The sequence below is a fragment of the Fusarium solani genome (assembly GCF_023522795.1).
Source record: "Fusarium solani strain SB1 chromosome Unknown bctg00000000, whole genome shotgun sequence".
Classification (NCBI taxonomy): domain Eukaryota; kingdom Fungi; phylum Ascomycota; class Sordariomycetes; order Hypocreales; family Nectriaceae; genus Fusarium; species Fusarium solani.
In genome coordinates this window covers 6,244,596-6,264,667 of record NW_027072157.1, presented here as the reverse complement: position 1 = coordinate 6,264,667, position 20,072 = coordinate 6,244,596, and the positions used below count along the sequence as shown (strand labels likewise).

Here is a 20,072-nt window from a genome sequence, read left to right as displayed (position 1 = left end):
ACCATCCAACTACCCATATATTTCAAATGCATTCCCTTCTTATGAATATCGTAGTACTTACATACATGAAGGAGAACATACTATTCAGGTGCTCCGTTTGTTTCTTGACCCTCGTAGGTAGGTAGTTAAGTAAGCCAACAGTCCAGAGGTACTTTGTGTTTAAGAACTGCATGTGATCCGCCGAAGCAAGCTTCGGTATGTCTGAACAGAATATAGATAACGTGAGCGCGCCTTTCCTTTGTTTCTCACAGTAAACTTGGAGTCTTAATAATGCTAATGTAACAGCGAAAACTCTATCTTGATATATGATCCATTAGATGGGCATGACCTCCCCCAGTCCGATGCTCGTCCCTTGGGGACGAAAACAACACGCCGTTCTTCAAAGTGGAAATCTGGCCAGGCTTTCGGCATGACTTGAAGATATGAATAAGGTTTTATCATTAAATATTTTCACTTGTTTGGGACTTTCGAGTTTCGGAGGTTTGGGTATTGTATTGCTCGCTTGAAGTAACATACCCTAGACCTTACTTTCACCATGTTGAGGCTTTGGCCGTGGGCGGGTACTTCAATCACTGCAATCTATTAAGGGTGAGAATGCATGGTTCAAGATTATATGTCATGAGCGACTATTAATGAATATTTGCTAAAAATAAAAGAGAATTCGTATTCTAGACCATCGTGGCGTCTTTGTTTCCGTTCGCACTCGGTTTTTTGCTGTCCTGGTAAGACGCGGACACGGAAATCGGGACAATGGACCCCGCGTCATGATAAAAGTCGCCGAGAAGCAGCCAAAGCTGAAGGAATAAGACGCTTGGCCTGAGTATGTGTATTTATAAAGCCGCATTTGTGACCTTGATCGTTTATCGACGAATATTCTCGCATTTAAAAGGAAAGCGATCTTCTCTCGATCATAAACCTGAGCTTCCAACGTTTTCGCACGATACCCACCCACTTAACATGGCTCGCACGACCACACGTGATTGGGATAGCATCTTCATCCCATTTGGAGGCATCGACTTCGGACCCAAATCATCTACATCAACCGTCGTCACCATCGTCTTCCGGACGGGTGATGACATCCCCGGCACGGGTCTGCACTGGCATGAGACACACACCGAGTATCTTCAAGTCGTGGAAGGCTATGCGCTTGTGACACTCGGTGATCGCACGGCCGTATTCACAAAGGACGACGGTGTTATCACGATACCCCGGTATACAGTACACCAGTACATGCGCGCAGACAACACAGAGCAAGGCAAGGCAGGCAAGGACATGGACCTTGTTGTTCGAGAATGGACAGAGCCAGCAGACGGTGACAAGGAGATCTTCTTTCGCAACATATTGAGTCTGCTCAAGGATAAGAAGGATACTGTAACGGGGACAGTGGGAATGCTGTTTTCCATCATGGTCGTGGCTTGGGCACACGATAACTATCCTGTGTTTTGGAAAGGCCCCGGCTTTCTGGGAAAACATGTTCAAGGAACAGTCCAGAGGGTTGTCACATATTCGTTGATGGGATGTCTTGTCTTCATGGGTCGGCTGGTAGGATGCCAGTCGCATTATGCCGAATATACGCCATGAAGAATTGCCCATGGCCATGTAACGAGTATCTATGAAATGGCGGGACATATGAGCTGGGATGGAACGATTGGGGCTCACCGATCTTTCTCAATTATGCCTAACCGGCCACTCTTATCGTTGGCTTGTGGTCAAGGTGTCAGGCGAAAACTGGACTCCTTAATGGTCACGGCACTTGGATATGTAAGGTACCAGTCACCAGTCATGGCGGCACTCGGCCGAGTTGTCGCCCGTGAGTCTTGACTCACGCTTCGTTCGAGCAGTTGAGACAAGTCTGGTCCGGGTCCTTTGAGTCAACAACGCGGACTCGATCTCCGACGATCCCCCCATTGACCATCAAGAACCACCTAAACACAATACATTGACACATCCATGAACCAACATTCCCTCGGCAATGACTACTAGCCTCCAGCTTAACTGGAAATGCGCCCGCAAGTACGTAACGTGAAACCCATAAGGCTGGGACGCGATGCGATGGACCACCAAAGTGTGGATGCGCATCTCCGACACCAAGGAAAGCCAGCATCCTCGACCCAAGAGTTTAATTAGTTTGCCGAACGGAAGCATTTCCCGATCAAGGTCTGCTCTGCGCCCATGCCGCGTCTCTGGGTCGCGTCTGCCGGAGTTGGGATGGCACCTTGTCTCACGATCGACGCCCCGTTGAGTCAAAACCATAACATTGAGATGCTCCTCAACTTTGACTCTCAAGGCCAAGCAATCACGTCGTCAGAGCTGCAGCGGCAAGAATACGAGCCGTAGGCAGGCTGCTTATCGAGCTCAAGAGTCGAGAGTTGCACAGCATGACGGGCGATGGCCGATACGACGCAGGAGATTTGCAGGTCCCCTGCCCAAGGTCAGGTCCAGCACTTCGCTTCCCATGCATTGACAAGCATTGAGGAGACGCTGCGGATCCTTTGCGATGTCTGGCCTAGTACTGCGGGTAATTCCCCGAAGCGATGGATGGGAAGCGGAGAACTGGGATTGAAGATCATCGATGCGTGTGAAGCCTGCGGCCGAGGCATTCATCCAAAGCAAGGAACGCGGCATTTCTTTTTCGTCCAAAGTTGCGTTTTTTCCTTTGTATGCGTGTTTCAGCTTAAGGCCTTCTCAAAAGGGGTTGAAAGAGGTCGATCACTCGGCACCCGGGACGGACCTCTCTTTCTTACCAACATGACGGTAATGCGTCTTCTTTGTTCAGCTTTCACGAAAAGACCATGTCTTGAAGACTCGATTCACAAACCTTGTGCGATTTGATGCGGCCTGTGCATTGAACCGGGTGTTTCAGAGCGCATTTACACACAAGGATGCTCTCCTCCCGTTGCAACCTCTGCGGTATCTAGCCCCGAAGGAACGGATGGGCAATTTCCATCACAGAGAGAGACGCAGACCCAACAGAGAAAAGAGCCGGTCGCTGCAATCGAAGGTTCCATGAAACCTTCTCTGGGGGCTAGCGAGCGCCTCCCCTACCCCCTGAGCCTTGGAGATTGAGCTCTCGAGAGATGATGTCAGGGGAGGGGGAGAGCTAGCAGGAGATTGGATCGCCGGGATGCTTTGGAGAAGAGGCTTGATTGAGGACTAGGCTATTCGTGTCGTAGCGGCCTTCAACATGCTGGTAACCCATCAAAGGGGTCTTTTTTTCCATTTCCGCGGTCGCACAGAGGATGGCGATAAGAGAATTGTACATACTGGGCAGGTGCGTTTACCAAGCGATGATCTGAGGTGAATCCTGGGCTGAGGAAAAAAAGCCACATCTTCCATCAACCCATCTGATATGGCCTGGGCGTTGATGATTGGGCGCTCCGTTCGCAGCGTGGAGGGGCGTTAGCCGCCACGACGACGCGATGAGCGCAGGGTTGGACGGGATATTGAGCTCAGACGAGAGATCCTCGCATGCTTGTCGTCTTGAAGAAACGCAGCCGCACCGAGCCTCTTGCTGGGAGCCTGTCAAAGCCAGTCTCGCGCGGCCTGTCAAGCCATTCTCTTCATGCAGCCTCTCATGCAGCCTGCCTCTTTGCCCATAAATCTCTCTCTGTCCCCGCCAGATGCTTGCTTTCCCATGCCCGTCTTGCGCTGCACATTCATGCGCGCCCTTCTGGAACGTCTCGTCCTGGGTGGGATTGGGGGGCCCAAAAGGAACGAATCGACGGTCCTCGAAACAAGAACCACACCACCCGCTCCGACGGATTCAGGGGCTATCCGTGTCAAGGGTCCCCCCCTCGTCTTTTTTCCCCTCCTTGGGCGTCAACTTGTCGGTGCTCTTCAAGAACCCCTCTGTATCCTTGTGATGGTGCTCCGTTGTGGCAGCGGATAGAGGACGGTGTGCAAGCGCCTCGCCGGACGGGCTCAAGCTTGGAGACCCGCCAGCCGTATCGACCGGCTGTTGTTTTGTTGTTCCCCGTGAGGGACGGCTCAGTGGTTATTGAACGACTATTTGGGAGCCAAGCATTGAAGAACAGACAGAGTTCAGGTGACGTATCAGTCGTCTCAAACGAGTGGGAACGAACATCAGAAGAGGAAAAAGGAAACAAAATGTACCCTTTTCATCCGCCCGCCCGTTGATGTTGAAACCATCCCCTCCTGCCTTGATGCAAGCCATTAAAGCACGAGCGACCGTCTCTTGTGTCGTCGGCTTTGGCCTTGGGCACCCCTGTAGATCCCTGAATCGCGACGAGCATGGATGGGAGAGTCCTTGACCAGTGACTGTTTGCTGCGTTGAATCATGGGCTAGCACCGGTGTAATTGTAAAAGAGAGTTTCGAAAACTCTTACTGGTATGAATCTTCCATGATTCAAGTGTTATAACATCTGAGTCCATGATAAGAAGCTCCTCGTCATGAGCAAGTCATCACGACAACAGGTACCTACCCAAGTACATCCATCCATTACAATGTCCCATTCAACGGGGATCCACCGGGAACGACGGGGAGTGGTTCCAGGATCCAATGTTAACGTTAGTCCTTTTGGGGATGGCGAAGGCTCGGGCTAATTTGAAACAGAGACTGGGACTCTGCCAAAAGACAGAGAGACTCAAAGAGAGAGGTACGTACCGCGACGCAGGGAGTGCCATGCCCGGCCGGGCTCAATGCCCAAAGGACCCCAAAAGGAAAAGAAGAGGAAATGCACGTCCCTCGGACTCGTCGCACGGACCACATGCACCAAGGTTACGCCTTGTGGTACCGTGTCGACTCAGCGCCATGTCGCACAGTACGGAGTCTGATCCCCTTTCCCCTCCAAATCCATCCACCAGCCATCAGGACGGTACGGAAGAGGTGTGAGGGAGTCTTTTGTCTGTATGCTTCTCTTTGTATCAACTGTCGCCAACCAAAGTGTCATCTGCTGCATTCTTTCTTCTCACGCAGAGACGGATTTAGCATCATCCATTCTACACCAACCAGAGCACATCTACCATCACCAGCGCCTAATAAAGAAGCCCCAGAGGCCCAGTATCACCGAGACAGAGGCCCTCCACTGGCTCCTGCGCCAGCCTCTCAGGATCCCCCCCGCCGCCAACCGCTAAATTGCAACCGCCAACCGCCCGCCCGCGCCCGCCTCCGCCTCCGCCTCCCTCCCCTACCTACCTTGCCTTGCCTGCGAATCCATTGCTCTGCTCCTCCTTAAACGACTGTCGCCCAACAACCTCGACGCCTGCGCCCAGCCTTGTCACCTTGGAGCAACGCGGCTAGACCTGGACGATTCTTCCCATAGTCAAACACACTTCCGACTCCCTGGTCCGTCTGCCAGATCCTTCTCAACCTTCCTCGTACCGTAACCGCATCGTCGATCATCCGCCTTCTCACCCCCTTCGATCGCTCCACCGCCTGACCCGAGACCTCCTCCTCCTCCCGACCAGCCATCGCCGAAGCCGCCGTCAGCAGCAGAACCCAGGACAAGGACAGAGAGAGACGGCGATAGACTCCAACATCCGTCATCGCTCGTGCCCAACCTTCCTGACACATCGACAAGCAGCAGAACCTTCACCCCGCTCGTGACTCTCTGCCAGACTACACATCTCCCGCTTCGATTCACCGCCGAATGACGTCGGACGCCTCTTTGAAACGTTCCTGAGTCGACGCCAAGGGAGATCTCCAGACATTCTCGTCAAGCCATTCGCAACCCCTCGTTCGCGCTCCCCTCGGCTCCCTCGACAACCTCATTCTCCCTCCCTGTTGTCGCCCTCTGCCCGCATCATCGTCGCCTCTCACGCTCGACGGATGGAGTAGAAGGCTATGGCCCATGCCCCGCTGCTCCGAACAAACACCACTCCGGTCTTCCCCAACTCGAACGGATTCGGTGGTCTACCACAGAACAGCATGAACCATGCGCCGCGCGCCAGCCAACTCTCTGGCTCGACAGCCTTTGCCGGCTCCTCGGCTTCTCTAAGCTCCCTCGCGAGTGCCGCCACCATCACTCCCCAGAACGGCGGCCCCGTCCTCGCAACCGCCAACATCATCAACCAAAAGGCCGATGCCTCCCGATCCCTCTACCAGATCTGCATCTCGCTCAAGCAGCGCCTAGCCCAAGTTCCCGGCTTCGACCCCTATCTCGAGACCCTCGACCCCAACGACCCCGTCGATCCGCTATGGAACCTCTTCCGAACAGGATACCCTCTCCTCCTCATCTACAATGCCTTGCAGCCTGAGGAAGAGCTCAAGGTCGAGGACTCTAGCGCTAACGAGGCTAAGAAGTCCAAGATCGCCATCTTCAAATTCGTCCAGGCTTGCATGAAGGAGCTGCAGATTCCTTCATCCCATAGCTTTGTGATTACTGACTTGATGGGTAATGATACTAGTGGTTTTGTCAAGGTGGGTGATCGACAGCTGGGCTTGTGCCGGCTCAGTCTCTGCGCTGAGGGCTTTGTTAATCGTCTATCCAGGTGACCCAAGTCGTTAATTATGTTCTCGATTGTGCCGAAAAGCGCGGCACCCTCCTCCAAGTTCAGCCCTACCCCGAAGATGAAGTTGCTGGTGGTCCTACCCCGGATCGCAGATGACCTACCGAGATCACATTGTCCGAGAGCTGGTCGATACGGAGCGAAAATACGTTCAAGATCTCGAGAACCTGCACGATCTCAAAAAGACGCTGGAACAGCAGGGCGCGATTCCAGGAGACATTCTTCACCAGATCTTCCTCAACATCAATGCCATTCTCGATTTCCAGCGCCGCTTCCTGATCCGTGTGGAAACCACAAATTCGATGCCTGCTACCAACCAGCGATGGGGATCTCCCTTTGTCATGCACGAGGATGCCTTTGATATCTACCAACCCTTCATCGCAAACCAGCGCAAGGCTGCCCAGATCGCCAACCAGGTCTTTGACAAGATTCAACAATCCGAACATCCCGTGGCAACCGACTTCAACACACTTGACGGTTTCTTGCTAAAGCCCATGCAACGATTGGTGAAATATCCTCTGTTGCTCAAGGTGGGTTCCACAAATCGCTTGGCTCCAACAACTTGACTAACACAACTCAGGACTTGAACAAGAAGACTGAGGACGAAGAAACCAAGGCCGACTTGGTTAATGGTTGCGAGGCGGCCGAACGAGTCCTGCACAAGGCCAACGATGCCGTTAATCGTGACCTCTTGGATGAGGCCCTGGAGGATCTGACCAACCGAGTGGAAGATTGGAAGAGTCATAAGGTGGAACAGTTTGGCAATCTTCTCCTTCACGGCGTGTACGGTGTCATTACTGGCAAGACTGACCAGGAGAAGGACGTACGTTTTTCATGCAGCTTTTCTTGATCCCAGCTAACTGTGCTCCTAGTACGAGATTTATCTCTTTGAGTGCATTCTCCTGTGCTGCAAGGAAATCTCACCAAACAAGAGCAAGGACAAGAAGGACAAGTCGAGATCATCAGGACCTAAGGTCCGGAACAAGAACGCTAAGCTTCAGCTCAAGGGTAGAATTTTCATGACTAACGTGACTGATGTCGTGTCCTTCTCGAAGCCAGGTGAGTTGGGCTTCCCTTGCTTCATTATTGTGCACTACTAACTTGAATCAGGCAATCACAGTGTGCAGATCTGGTGGAAGGGAGACCCTGGTGTTGAGAATTTCACCATCAAGTTCCTGAATGAGGAGACACTTAAGAAGTGGGTGGTTGCTCTCGAAAGCCAGAGGAAGAATAACGCTCCCCGTGCCTCGACAAACTCCGACTCTGCTACTGCCGACTTTGCTTGGACCAGGGACCAGGCCGGTGGCCTTGAAAACCCATATCTGCAACAGGATGATGACGAGGATGATGACTACGGACCAGCCACAGCGCCAGCCGGCCTCCCAATGCCCCCGCACCCCATGGGTGTCATGCCTCGAACTGCCTCGAGCAGCAACTTGCGTGCTCGTGCAGGCACAGGAGAGAGCTCCGGGTCCCTTGCGGGTATGGTGAGGGCGCCTCCGCCTCGATTTCCTCTGCCTCTACCACCTGCTCCGCTCAGCCTTCAAACCCAAGGAAGCGGTGCACCTTCGCCTGGTGCCTGGGGCGGCGACAGCTACTTCTCACCAGTGGCCGAGTCGCCAGCATCGTCGCGCACAAGCACAGCGAGCGGCATGTTTACCACGCCTCACTATGGCTTCCCCAAGACTGGAACGCCTCAACCCCCGTGGGAGGATAGCAACCGGTATACCGCTCCTGCCATGCCGCGTGCTCCCTCTCGCGACGGTCCTTCGCCAAACCCTCATGGCCGCAATCCTCGTGGTCCTTCGCTTCCTGCAATGGCCTCGAACAGTCAGGCTGCTGCGCAACAGAGGAACCGCTCTTACAGCACTCCCGACATCAACGGACCCGGAATGCCCAGAACCCGACAACCCAGCCAAGGCAACATCCCGGCTGTACCCGGGATCCCGCAGCACTTGCACCCGGGTCATGATCCTAACATTCCCAGAACCCAGACTGGCTCGCCCAGAAGCGAGATGCCCATCCGAGCTCAAACGAACAGCCCCGGAGCTCAACGGGAGCGGATGCACCAGCACACGGGAAGTCTTGGCGGCAGCATGGCTCAGTTCCCTACGCAGCCAGTGTACCCACGACAAGGGACTCCCGCTGCTGGCGGTAACCCGCTGCGTGTTGATGCCGCTGCTGCAAACTCACGAACTGTCTCTCCAGCCCTCGGCACAGCTACTCTTCCTCCATCGACAAACCCTCTAGCCAGCCCCGAGTTGCCTCTGCCGACACAGCTCAAGGTTCGGGTCAATACTGAGTCTGGAAACTACGTGACGCTTGTTGTGGCCTTTAATATCACCTACCAGTCTCTGGTTGACCGGATCGACGCCAAGCTGGCGCGGTTCACCAGCAGCAGCATCAGCAAGGGCCTACTCAAGCTGCGGTATCGCGACGAGGATGGCGATTTCGTGGCTATCGAAGGCGACGACGATATCCAGATCGCCTTTATGGAGTGGCGCGAGGGAGTCAGGAACATGTACGCTGGAGGCGTTGGAGAGATAGAGCTCTTCTGCGTCGGCGACACTTCCTAGACACCTGTTCAGCGCGCACACCCAAACCAGATCGACACCCACCCAGAGAGGAGGTAGACATGGTGCATTGTGCTTGGGATACCCACGGATCGTTACCGCATTTTCGGCGCACGGAAAACCTCGAATTTATTTTGTTCGGATCATGATGTTAAGGCATGGATGACGACCAATGACCAGGGGCGTCTGACATGGAGGACAAGGCATCAACCATATAGACACGGCACGCTACTCGACACGGAGCATCTCTTATCACGGTCACATTACAAGATATGTGACACCGCACCGCCTACCGGAGCCGCTCTTTAGCGACGTACATGGTCGCACGTTTTCTTGAGTCTGGGCTGAATGCCTTTGAGTTCTGACGGCTCTTTTGCATAGACATGCGAAACGGTTGCGTGAAGGGAAGCTTCGTCTTTGCCTCGCGTTTCAAGATCTACTCTTCCCTGCTTCTAGGGAAAGCCGTCTTGACACTTCCCCACGGAGCATTTGTTCTTTTGTCCTTGGGATTACACATCATCAACCTTATCAGTCACTTCATGGGGTCCGGCGCTGTTTCTAAGAACGGGGGCGTTTTGTCTTTCTTTTCATTCTTTGACATTTATTTCACCCTTCTCTTTTATTTTGTCTGTTCTGAGTTCGTTCCTTTTCGTTTTTTTAGTCTCTGATGTGGACACACCCTCTGTGCGCCTCAAGGAGAGAGGTGTAGATGATGGGAGAGATTTGGGTTTGGGTGTGCGCTGATGATGGGATGGGATGGGATAGAGCAGTGGATGGGCGCGTGGGTGTCTTGCAGAGTGAGGAGTAGTGAAATGCAAGCGCTTTGAACGAATTTGTGCCATATGACTTGTGATGTCGTGATTGTTATAACCATGAAGCCACCAAGACTTGATAATGTTCGAGCAACCAAGATTCAGCAGCATCACGAGAGTAGATATTGTGTGACATCCATTGTTGACATGTTAGACATGTTTATATTGTACAGTAGCTAAATGTACACCATCCACCTCTTGTTTTTCGTTGCCCATCATGAACGGGGGGTAAAATGTTGTACAATCCATCCCAAGCAGACGCTTTCTACCAACGCCCAAAATGCATACCCTTCTACCAATTCCCTCACCGCCTTGACTACTTTTGCTTCCTCGGACCCGTCATGTGCTTTTGCATTCGTGAGAGGTGGTAGTTGATTGTGTTCGTGGGAGCGGGAGGAGGCGCGGGACCGTCCATGCACTTGCGGAGCTGCGTCTCGACGGCGGCACAGCCTGTGGCATTGTATCCGGCAGAAGCCCAGCATGCTGTCTTTCGTTAGTATACCGAATCTTCAAGGTGGAGGGAGAGGGGAAACGTACCGAGGACGCTCGACATGATGGCGATGCACGGGTTCTCGACCTTGCGCTTAGGATCGTGGACGCGCAGGGTCTTGAGGGGGGAAGGCGGATAGCCTTGTGACGGCCCGACATGATTGCTCAGTAGGTATCCTCTGGAGATCCAATTGAGGGTGTTGGGAGTCGGGACTCGGAGGTTCAGATGCCGCTCGTCGTGATGCCGCTTTGCTGCGATGGTGGATTGAAACCTTTGGAGTTGAGAGTCACGTGTGGGCGGTGAGCGGGAAATGTCCGGTGATGGGATGATAAGATAAGAGCTGATGATAAGATAGTGAAGTCATGCCATGGAGACAGGGAGCTGCTGGGTGTGACCCAGTGTACGCAGCCACTCAGTTCCCAACTGGCAAGGCCTTCTCCAAACTATCAGTGACACCAACATCATGAATGAAAGAATAATGCACCCATCATGGGGAAATTCTCACTGATTCACTCAGAACCTCCTCGTCTAGCTCTCGCCACAGCGCAGATCACCAGCCACAGCCACCCCCACAGCCACATCTCAACCGCCAACACACCAAGCTCATGACACTCAGCCGACCACTCACATCCAACTTCCAACTTCAATCCATGTTGATCTTCTTCATGCGACACTTCCAGGTTTTCACTGTGACAGGTTACGTGACATGACGCAGGATTCTAGAGCCCTGTCCATGACCGTTGATCCTCCGAGGCGCAGTCTCTCAAAGTGGAAAATGCCGTTGTAAGACGTAAACTGAATATTTGACACCGCCGGCTCATTCTCACCACCCTCCTCGCCACTACCCAATAGACTCTTGAACCAATGGCTTTTTATCCTCTATGGTGGTCAGGCAACTTCTAAAAACAGCCCCGTATGACCCGGGACGACAACCAAACAAGTGAATATCTGACCGATCATGGTGTCAAGGCAGACTTGGTAGGGCAGACCGTTTCATCATGGATCATCGCATCGCCCCATTGCTGTGACTTCATATCTACTCTTGGCCGTGTTTCTTAAGACCTCTGGCGCTCCAAAACACCAAACCTGGAAGTCTCAAGCATCAAACACCATCCACTCTATCCTCAGTTGTCCACAATGGAGAAGCCAAGTATGTCCTTCATCAAACTACATAGCATTATCACTAACTCTCCAAGCTCCCCCTCAGAACGAACAACACCCCGCCTTCACCACGAACCAAGCGGTCAACCAAGACCAACCGCCGACCTACAACAATCGGGACTTTTCCTCTCCCCTCGCCCAGCCGCCTCTCACGAACCCGGGTTCTCCCCCTCCAGCCCATATCCACAACCCGAATGACTTCCCACCGCAGTCTCAAGGTCAACCGCCACAGTCTCATGGCCAGCCGCCGCAGCAGAACCTCAACAGCGTGCCGCTCCAGAGCCTGCAGAGCCAGAGTGCGCCAGTCGTGTGTCCGAGTTGCGGCGTGAGGGACTTTACCGTCACAACGGCCGAGGCTGGTGGCTTTACACAGTGAGTTTCTTTGAGAAAGGTTGAAAGATGGATATTGACCATGTTAGTGCCGCTGCGGCGTTGGTATGTTTCGTGAGTTGCTTGGGATGTATCCCGTATTGCATCTCGTCACTCAAGGATGTGCACCACCGCTGTGCCAATGTAAGTCCGAGATGTCCTCTATCTAAACACGACGCTGACGTTACAAGTGCGGCGTTCCGCTCGCAGATTACCACCGTAGCGGTCGTACCGAGGTGCGCTGCTGGCAGAAGTAAAGGCATTGCAGCAATGCAAGATTGAAGGAGAAATGAAGGCCTAAACTGTTTGGGTGGCTTTGTTAATTGTCTCTTGTTCCGTTATGATACCATCAACGGCCTTCACCAGGCTCAAATCCCTGTCTTTTTCGTCTTTCCTTTCTCGTTAGAAAAGACCTACATCAGACACTCAAACACAAGTTACATCCTATCAAGCTCGATCGCAACGCCAAAAGTGTAACATGTTCATGGAGGACGGCGCCTCTTCCTAATGTATGTCATACATCGTGCTTAACCCGACCGTATCTATCATGCTAGTGATACCGTACTGTACAACCCGACTCCTCCTCTAGACAACGTCAAACTTCTCCTCGTCTAGGTCCATGCTCTCGGTGGCTCGAGGGACGCTTCTGAGGGCTGCCCAGCCTGTTTTCACAGGAACTTGCGCTGCGGGCTTCTTAGCAGGTGGCGGTGCAGCGACCTCAGGCTCTGGCTCCTCCTCCTCTTGAGCTGCTTCCTCTTCTCCCTCTCCTTCTCCTTCGCCATCCTCTTCCTCATCCTCGTCGTCGTCGTCGTCATCATCATCGTCGTCGTCATCGCTCGAATCTCCCGATCCGTCACTGTCAGCATCGCTACCAGGATCATAGTCCTCTTCGTCCTCATCCTCTTCATCCTGCAGCTCCTGCTCAGCCTCGAGCTGCGCCTTTTGAAGCTCAGACATGCCCTCCTGGCCGGCTTCTCCTTCTGTAGCTTCACCATTCTCCTCGGCATTCTTCTTAGGTCCTCGGTTCTCAGCCAACTCTAGCTTCGCCTTTCTCTGCTCAGCCATGCTGCGATCCTGCAGGCGGTTGCGCTTGATGTACTCATCAATACCGCCGTAATCCTCCTGGTCCAACATGGAGAACTCGAGCTCCTCGGTCGCGTCGCCTTCGCCCGCAAAGACTTCTGTGACGATATTAAACGTCCTCTGCAGAATGTTTGTGTAGCTGGTCGCAGCGATGCGGTTTAGTGGGATGAACATGAGAGGCTTCTTGAAGCCCCAGAAAATGCCGTTCTCGAGGAAAAAGAGGTATCCATCCTTGGAGCCTCTAAAGGCCTTGACATGCACGGCCTTTTCGTTTGGTCGATGGGGCTGTCGGACCATGCTCTGGAACTTGTTTGGGTCGGCGGAGGTGATGTCGACATTGTTGCCTGCGGGCTTGAGGTACCGTCCAAAGGCCCAGTGAAAGAGGGACTTGTAGTTGTCCGACACAGCAGCTGCGGCTCCGGCCTCGGGGCCTCCGATGGTGCCCTGCTTCGGGGCGGTCGCGGGTACTGTGAAGACGAGCGGCTCTATCGTGGGAGGGTTCGTCTTGGAAGGGAGGCAGGTTCCTCTGGGGAACAGGACGTAGTTGTGCTGAACTTGGGCCTTCTCGGGCACGGGAAGGTAAAAGGCGTACTCTATTTCGTGTTAGCAGAAAGACTAGGCTGAGAAGCCATCAATCACGCACCAATGTCAGACCAGGCATGTGTTATGGCCGGAATGGGAGCCGTCGTTCCAGGAGCGCGAGCATAGAAGTGGTTCGCTGTAAAGCACAGCTCAAACTTTTTTCTCTGTGGCACCGAAACCGAAATCTCCTTGATCTCCAAGAGCACGGGCTCGTCCGCGGCGTTGGTCTCTGGCTTCACGCTGGCCTTTGTTCCATTCGCGGTTCCGTTGGTCTGCTGGACATCGACTCTCCTCTTCTTGTGCGCGGGTTCGCAACTTCCCTGAAGTTGATCGTAGACATGGTTCGCGATTTCGTTGAACAGGGCGATTCGTCCTGGAGAATCTGGCGAAAAAAAGTCAGTAACAAGTTGTCACAGCCTGCTCAGGGGTATTGTTTACCTGCTGCCCTCTGGATGCCTTGCAGAATGTCTGGGCGGGCCTGGAAGAGGGAGCCCAGCTTCTCTGTATCAAGCGAGACACCCATGGCTGCTCCAATCGCCTACGCTGTGAACAATAACACAGCTTTTTTGGTGAGATTGGGTGTTGATGCAGGTGAAAAGAATTGTTGCAGGTTTGTTGGTGGTGAAAGGACGGGCGCATCGTCATGGTCAATTTCCAAAAGAGTGCGATAAGATAACGATCCAATCCAATCCATTCATGACGCCGGGCGCTTATTAGTCAGGTTCCCCGGCGCTTAACCTGAGGCCCCCTATAACTTTGGTGGCTTGCAGGTGATTTCAGGGGGCTTTCAGCGCCTGACGTCAGGGGCTTCCCCGCGACGGGCATCAATTCACTGAAGGTGAAGCGTATCTGTCGGTGAAAGGGTTCATCGCTCGTGTCGGGTTTCAAAGAGTTATTCTATGCAAAGCGATATATCGTCATGACGACCCCATTCCCCAATCTCTACACACACCGCAAGGTCGCCGACACGGCAGCCAAGACCTGCGACATCTGCTACAAGTCCAGCACGTCGGTGCTGATCACGCCAGACCAAAAGGTAACGAGTAGCGGGAAGCGGCATGATGGAACATGAGGCTTATGCAGTCGCCCCGGTAGGACTTTTTCTTTGTGTGTCCCGTCCATCTCAAGGACCGCTACTTTTGCACACCCAAGGTTGATGAGGAGGCTGAGAAAGCCAAGCGTGAGAAGGAGTTAGAGGAGGAAAAGGAGCGGGTCAAGAAGGAGTACGAGGAGAAGCAGCGCAAGAAGAAGGAGAAGGAGGACAAGGACAAGAAGGACAAGGATAAGAAGAAGGGCAAAGATGACGATAAAGACAAGGACAAGGATGAGAAGGAAAAGGACGATGAGACCAAGGTGTGTTTCCTTCGACCCTGACGATATCTGCACCAGACTGATGATATGCAGGACAAAGAAGAGGACAAACCAACGCCTGAACCCGAAGAGCCCCGCGTGTTTGAGCTAAAGAGGTATCACCCGTATTCTTCTCCCTGCATGATTGACACTCTCTGACAATTACAGCTCGTTTTACCAGCAGAGGTTGATGAAGAAGCGACAAGCCGAGGCGGCAAAACTCCAACGGGAACGAATGTCAAAGCCCGGTTACTTTCCATCCGTCCCCACGGATGCCCCCAGTAGGGGATGAATTGTTTCTAGGTCTCCCATAGATTCTGAGCGACGATCTCCCTTGTGTGCGTGACGGCGTACAAGCTGCATTCAGCCCAGTGGCATCACGTCGACCCCTATTCAGATCAACCTGGAAGGCATCTATTTCGACCGAGGCATAGGGATGATAACAAGATCCGTGCATTGCAAAGAATTATTCTCGTTTTTGCTATTCCTCTCCTTGCCTTTGCCGCCTCACTCTCCAAGTTCAATGGTCCCCTGGTTTACCTCTGCTGGAGCTCATCAACCCTGAGACCCAGTTGTTCAACAGAGCCCTTTCTGTGCTATATTCATCTCCCCGAGATACACAACATGCACATCTAAACACTGTTTCTAGGTATTTTCTTGGTCAACACTTGCACTTGTGGTGCTGTGATGCGTGGGTTAAGAGGTAGTAAAGGTCTAAGCGCTCTCAAGGTTCAAGACGGTATCTATACAAAGATATGTCAAGATAGTAATATTTTAGATCTGTTTTACTGATCAATTTATTAAACATCTTTAGTAGAGGGTGTGCTAATGCCCTTATAGTTGGGTGAAGCGCCTACCCTTCATTGCCAGGAGCCACTGGCCTGCAATCTGATAGTTGGAAGGAGCCTCGCTCATGTGATGCCAACGGATCCCTCATCCACTCAGGTCAACGTCGACACTTCTCTCTCCCATCATCATCAAACTACCCCCAGTAGTCTTCCACAATGAGTTCTCGCCCCTTGCTTCCATTGCCACCTCGTTTTGGGCCTCCCTCGACGTCGATGATGTTCACGGTACGAAGAGCCGCATCTAGTTTGCCGTCGATTCAGCAGTGCTTTGACCTACACCATCTTCATGTCAATATCAACTGCGGCGTCTGTGACAAAGAATTGTCAGAAGGATCCTACTGCATGATCAGTGAGTCAATCACATGTATTTGTGTATCTGGGCTGATAAGCACAACAGTATACTCCAAGACCTTCCCGAGAGGACCCTGGAATTCCGTCTCGACGCGTGTTCGGCTTCGTCCAGGCCATACCCTTTGGCAAGGCGACGGACTGTGCTTCTGCAGCATCGGACGCGACAAGAGCTTGCCCCCTGGTGCCGCCCTCACCCACCTTCATTGCTTCTTTCTGTTCTTCGGACGTAGCCCTCCGCGCGCAGTCTTCCATCACATGCGCGATCGTCTGGCCACAGCATTGACCTTCCGTGGATTCGACAAGGCGCCTTTCAACCGTCACTACACGATCCGCTTCCCACGGGATGTCTCCGTTGCCGCCTTTCTCAAAACAGCCGCGCAGCTTGGCTTAGGCCAGCTTGAGAGTCTACCGAACGAGGTCATTTCCATCATCGCCAGGCTCTACGTGGGCTCTCCTTTCTTGGACGCAGTGCGAGTCATGGCCACTTCCCTTGAGCTCCGCGCCTTCACTCCCCATTGTGTCTGGTTCGCTCTCCAAGAAGTGGTATCCTGGAAACGCGGAGACGCCGTTCCGGTGCTTGCTAGCCCTCAAAGCCCTCAACCGGGGCCAGCCAGGGTTACTCTCGATCCCCGTGGCATATGTTGTATTGATCGCAAAACCGGAGGAAGCCCGTTACATACTCAGCGTTTCGTCCGCATCCAAGACGGCAAAGGAGTAAAGCTGTACTTCAAGGTATGGATGGAGGCCTCGCTTACACACCGTCAGGCACATCAACTTACTGATTCAGGACGGTTTGGCGTATTTGAAGCGGCCTGAAGGGCATTCCTGGTTTCAGATCAATGAGCCTCTTCTTACGCGGCGCACCGAGGGTATCATAGGCCACCTTCTTCCACCTCCCATGAACAGTTACGGTCACCCTATTATTCCAACGCAAGCACAAGCACCACCATGGTCACCAACACAGTGATTGGGGCAGATTTGGGCAGAGGTTAGGGAGAAGTTATCCTTAACTTTTGAAGTGTACTGTTGTATTGGCTACTTCTATACACATAATAATACGCAGCCTCAGGCACATAGCCTTACGCACATAGTCCAAAGCGCTTCTTATGCCCTTCATTCCATATCGAGGATGATATCAGTTTACTCACATATTAGCTACTTCGTTATAGAAGATTGTAGAAGTTACTCTCAGGTCATAAATAGGAGTATGTAACCTGAAGCTCCTCTCATACTCCTTTCATAAAGGGGATAACATGAGTTTACTCTAATGCTACCTATTTCCATACCGGGGATAATACAAGTTTACTCTTAACTCACCTAGGTAGTTCTATACAGAGAAAGATACACAGCCTTCGGCGAAGCTGCTCAAACATCCATCTCGATACATGTCCAAGACAACGACAACCATGATTGGATCACTCAAAAACTCTCCATAAACTCTCCGAGCTTGACAAACCGGACTTTGCAAAACGCGATCCCCATAACCCCGAACCCTGCCAAAGCAAACATCCCATCCCATCCTTGCAGTAGATTCTCCTCCCCCTGTTCCTCGACATCCAGACCTTCCTTTCCCGCTTAAAACACGCACAAAAATGCTACATCCGAAATGCTACATCCGACGGACCAGAAACAAGAACATGGGATTCTTCCAAATCTCGCATGAGGGGGTCGAAGGTTGGGAATGCGACGCTCAGGGTGCGCGGATCTGGGAAGTCATGCGAGGTGGTCTGCTTAGTGCTTACCCGCGTCGCCGGGGAATGGGTCATCACAGGGAACGAGAACGACAACGACTTGTCGGCTCGGTCTTGGCGCGAATAGCGAGAGCGAGAGTATCGAGACACTCTAGTTGAGGAGTTGCTGCTGCATGTGGGAGGCGAGATATGCTCGAGTTCCATTGCAGCCAACACACAAAAGCCAAGCATACATACAGTACATACATGTCCAAACCCTCATCCCCCCACAACATTAGGTGTGCTCGTAAGAAAAGAACAAGTCAAAAACCTTTTTCCCTCTCTGTGTATCCATGTGTGTGACCAAAAGTAGACACATCCATCGGCGATGGACAACAGATTCGGATCCGAAACCGTCAAATCGCAACAACCATGACACACAAAAGCGATCTTGACGTCTGACCTCCCCCCTCCTTGCTCGCCTGATGACCGCAGGACGCATCACCAAAAGACAATAACCCCCGCCTGTGAGCGGTGGTTGTCGCTTGGACCTTGCTTGACCAAAGTGCCTGATCAGGGTGGAAGATGCCGTTTGGCGAGCGGACCAAAAAGCAAGCATCGTGAGATTCTTGATTCCAAACCCCTTCATTGTAATTCTCCACAGTAAGTCCATTATAGGGCTGACATGAGGATGCAGTAGCAACATGTGACTCTACTCAAGCGATATTACCCATCCGTCTCTCTTGTACCGGCGGGCTTTGTGTGCTGTGTTCCATGTCGGCCGACGGTGGTCGGGGGATGGGATGGGATGTGACTGCGTCAGCGGGCTAGTCTTGACGCAGGCCAATGTTGCAAGTCTCTCTGCAAGAACACATAGCACCACCTTTTTTCATGCTGATGCAGGTCAACTGCAGTGATCGTCTCCGAGTCCGATATATCTCTCACTCGCGTCATTTCTCCCTCAAGCACCAAGACGTCACTTCGACCCATAAGCAAGGGGGAGTGTGAACTTCTCAGTCCCGTAGAAGCCCATGATTCACCGAACAAACCAAATCTTAACATCTCACCGAGAAAAAGAAAAGGCACACACACACCGCCCGTAGAGTAGCTTCTCTCCCCAGTAAGCCCGGTCGGTGGGTTGGGGTTACAACAATGGATCGTACCGCGCGCAGCTTTCCGCACCCACGGCACTCTCACACACACCGATGGCGTGCTGAGGACACAAAGGGTGTAGAGACAAGAGGTACATGAGCTCCGTCAGACACCAAGTACCTCTCTCAAAGAGTGAAGGGGGCGTGGGAGACCTGTCAGCCCGGACCCACGGTTCGAAGGAATACCCTCCCACCCTCATCGCCTTCTAGGGCTTTGCTGGAACAACCTTGTCCAGAGCGAAAAGGCTCTCTTGATCTGGAGGAAAGCCGCGCGGTGCGTTATTGAATCCCGATCAGCCATCTTTCTCCACCGGGGCGTAGTAAGAGACGTAGGGCTGACAAGGCGCTCGGCACGTCGGGAGTTCCAGGGGGGTGTAGACCAACGACCATTGAGGCTATACGCAGCGCCAGAAGTAAGTACTGTAAATATTTGTCCCAACGGCATCTGCAATTCCCGTCACTGCCGCAGAGAGGGTGGGCGATGCCGTCCTGGCTTGCATAGCACTATCGCGGGTTTAGTCTCTACTCGGCATAGAGTGACCATGCAGTCAGATGGATAAAAAGGGCCTTGTTCGATGAGGCACGCAACGGGTAGATAGGGTGTGGTTCGACGACGCTAGATCGAAAGCGTAAACAAGTAAAAGCAGGTTGGTTCTGCAACACAAAAAACGCGGAGAGCCTCGTGATCCGTGTCCCGCATTGTTGTTTTGCTGCGTCCTCCAAAGAAGGTATCAAGACTCGAGGGAGGGTGGGTATCCTAGAACCATGTCAGTGATAGCTTTGGGAACAACGCTCGTCAAGACGTCATCACCTTCTTTGTCAGTTGAAGCTATGGCCACCGCATGACAAGACTTCTCTCCATCAAGAGAAGCTCTCCTCTCCCGTGGCATCCCATGGTTGCGAGCTCTTGGCACAGGTAGTGGAGTTGATGGTCTGAGGCCACTAACACTTCCGCAGCCTATCGCACACACATCAAGGCCCATAGCAAAAAGGCGCAAAATCAGCCCAAAACAGGACGACGAGATTCCAATAAATGCCCCATAAGGTAACCGCCGAGAAGCGAGGGGAACTCCACAAGGAGAGAATCCACAGTCGTAAGCAGGCAAGTACTGTTTTAGCTAGGTTAGCCAGCCACTTGTCAGAAGCTTGATACAATCATAGATC

General features: G+C 52.8%; 6 protein-coding genes across 6 annotated transcripts; 5 read left to right on the top strand and 1 right to left on the bottom strand.

The window, feature by feature from the left end:
* Positions 1–957: 957 nt before the first annotated feature.
* Positions 958–1,581, top strand: MRS44_001991 (uncharacterized protein; the record flags this gene model as incomplete). Its single annotated transcript, XM_046274305.2, has 1 exon — positions 958–1,581. One exon carries the CDS (start codon positions 958–960, stop codon positions 1,579–1,581), a length of 624 nt encoding a protein of 207 aa, XP_046124863.1.
* A 4,222-nt stretch (positions 1,582–5,803) lies between these two features.
* Positions 5,804–9,044, top strand: MRS44_001990 (uncharacterized protein; the record flags this gene model as incomplete). Its single annotated transcript, XM_065623905.1, has 5 exons — positions 5,804–6,379; positions 6,564–6,998; positions 7,049–7,291; positions 7,341–7,527; positions 7,579–9,044. The coding sequence occupies 5 exons, from the start codon at positions 5,804–5,806 to the stop codon at positions 9,042–9,044; spliced, it is 2,907 nt and encodes a 968-aa protein (XP_065480316.1).
* Positions 9,045–11,480: 2,436 nt separating this feature from the next.
* Positions 11,481–11,880, top strand: MRS44_001989 (uncharacterized protein; the record flags this gene model as incomplete). The annotated part of the gene is made up of 2 exons (XM_046268009.2): positions 11,481–11,493; positions 11,540–11,880. 2 exons carry the CDS (start codon positions 11,481–11,483, stop codon positions 11,878–11,880), a joined length of 354 nt encoding a protein of 117 aa, XP_046124860.2.
* Positions 11,881–12,458: 578 nt separating this feature from the next.
* MRS44_001988 (uncharacterized protein) lies at positions 12,459–14,061 on the bottom strand (the record flags this gene model as incomplete). Its single annotated transcript, XM_046272408.2, has 3 exons — positions 12,459–13,549; positions 13,600–13,920; positions 13,977–14,061. 3 exons carry the CDS (start codon positions 14,059–14,061, stop codon positions 12,459–12,461), a joined length of 1,497 nt encoding a protein of 498 aa, XP_046124859.2.
* Positions 14,062–14,457: 396 nt separating this feature from the next.
* On the top strand, positions 14,458–15,180 carry MRS44_001987 (uncharacterized protein; the record flags this gene model as incomplete). Its single annotated transcript, XM_046281720.2, has 4 exons — positions 14,458–14,574; positions 14,634–14,891; positions 14,943–15,004; positions 15,057–15,180. The coding sequence occupies 4 exons, from the start codon at positions 14,458–14,460 to the stop codon at positions 15,178–15,180; spliced, it is 561 nt and encodes a 186-aa protein (XP_046124858.2).
* Positions 15,181–15,892: 712 nt separating this feature from the next.
* On the top strand, positions 15,893–17,054 carry MRS44_001986 (uncharacterized protein; the record flags this gene model as incomplete). The annotated part of the gene is made up of 3 exons (XM_065623904.1): positions 15,893–16,085; positions 16,134–16,819; positions 16,875–17,054. 3 exons carry the CDS (start codon positions 15,893–15,895, stop codon positions 17,052–17,054), a joined length of 1,059 nt encoding a protein of 352 aa, XP_065480315.1.
* Between the last annotated feature and the right edge of the window lie 3,018 nt (positions 17,055–20,072).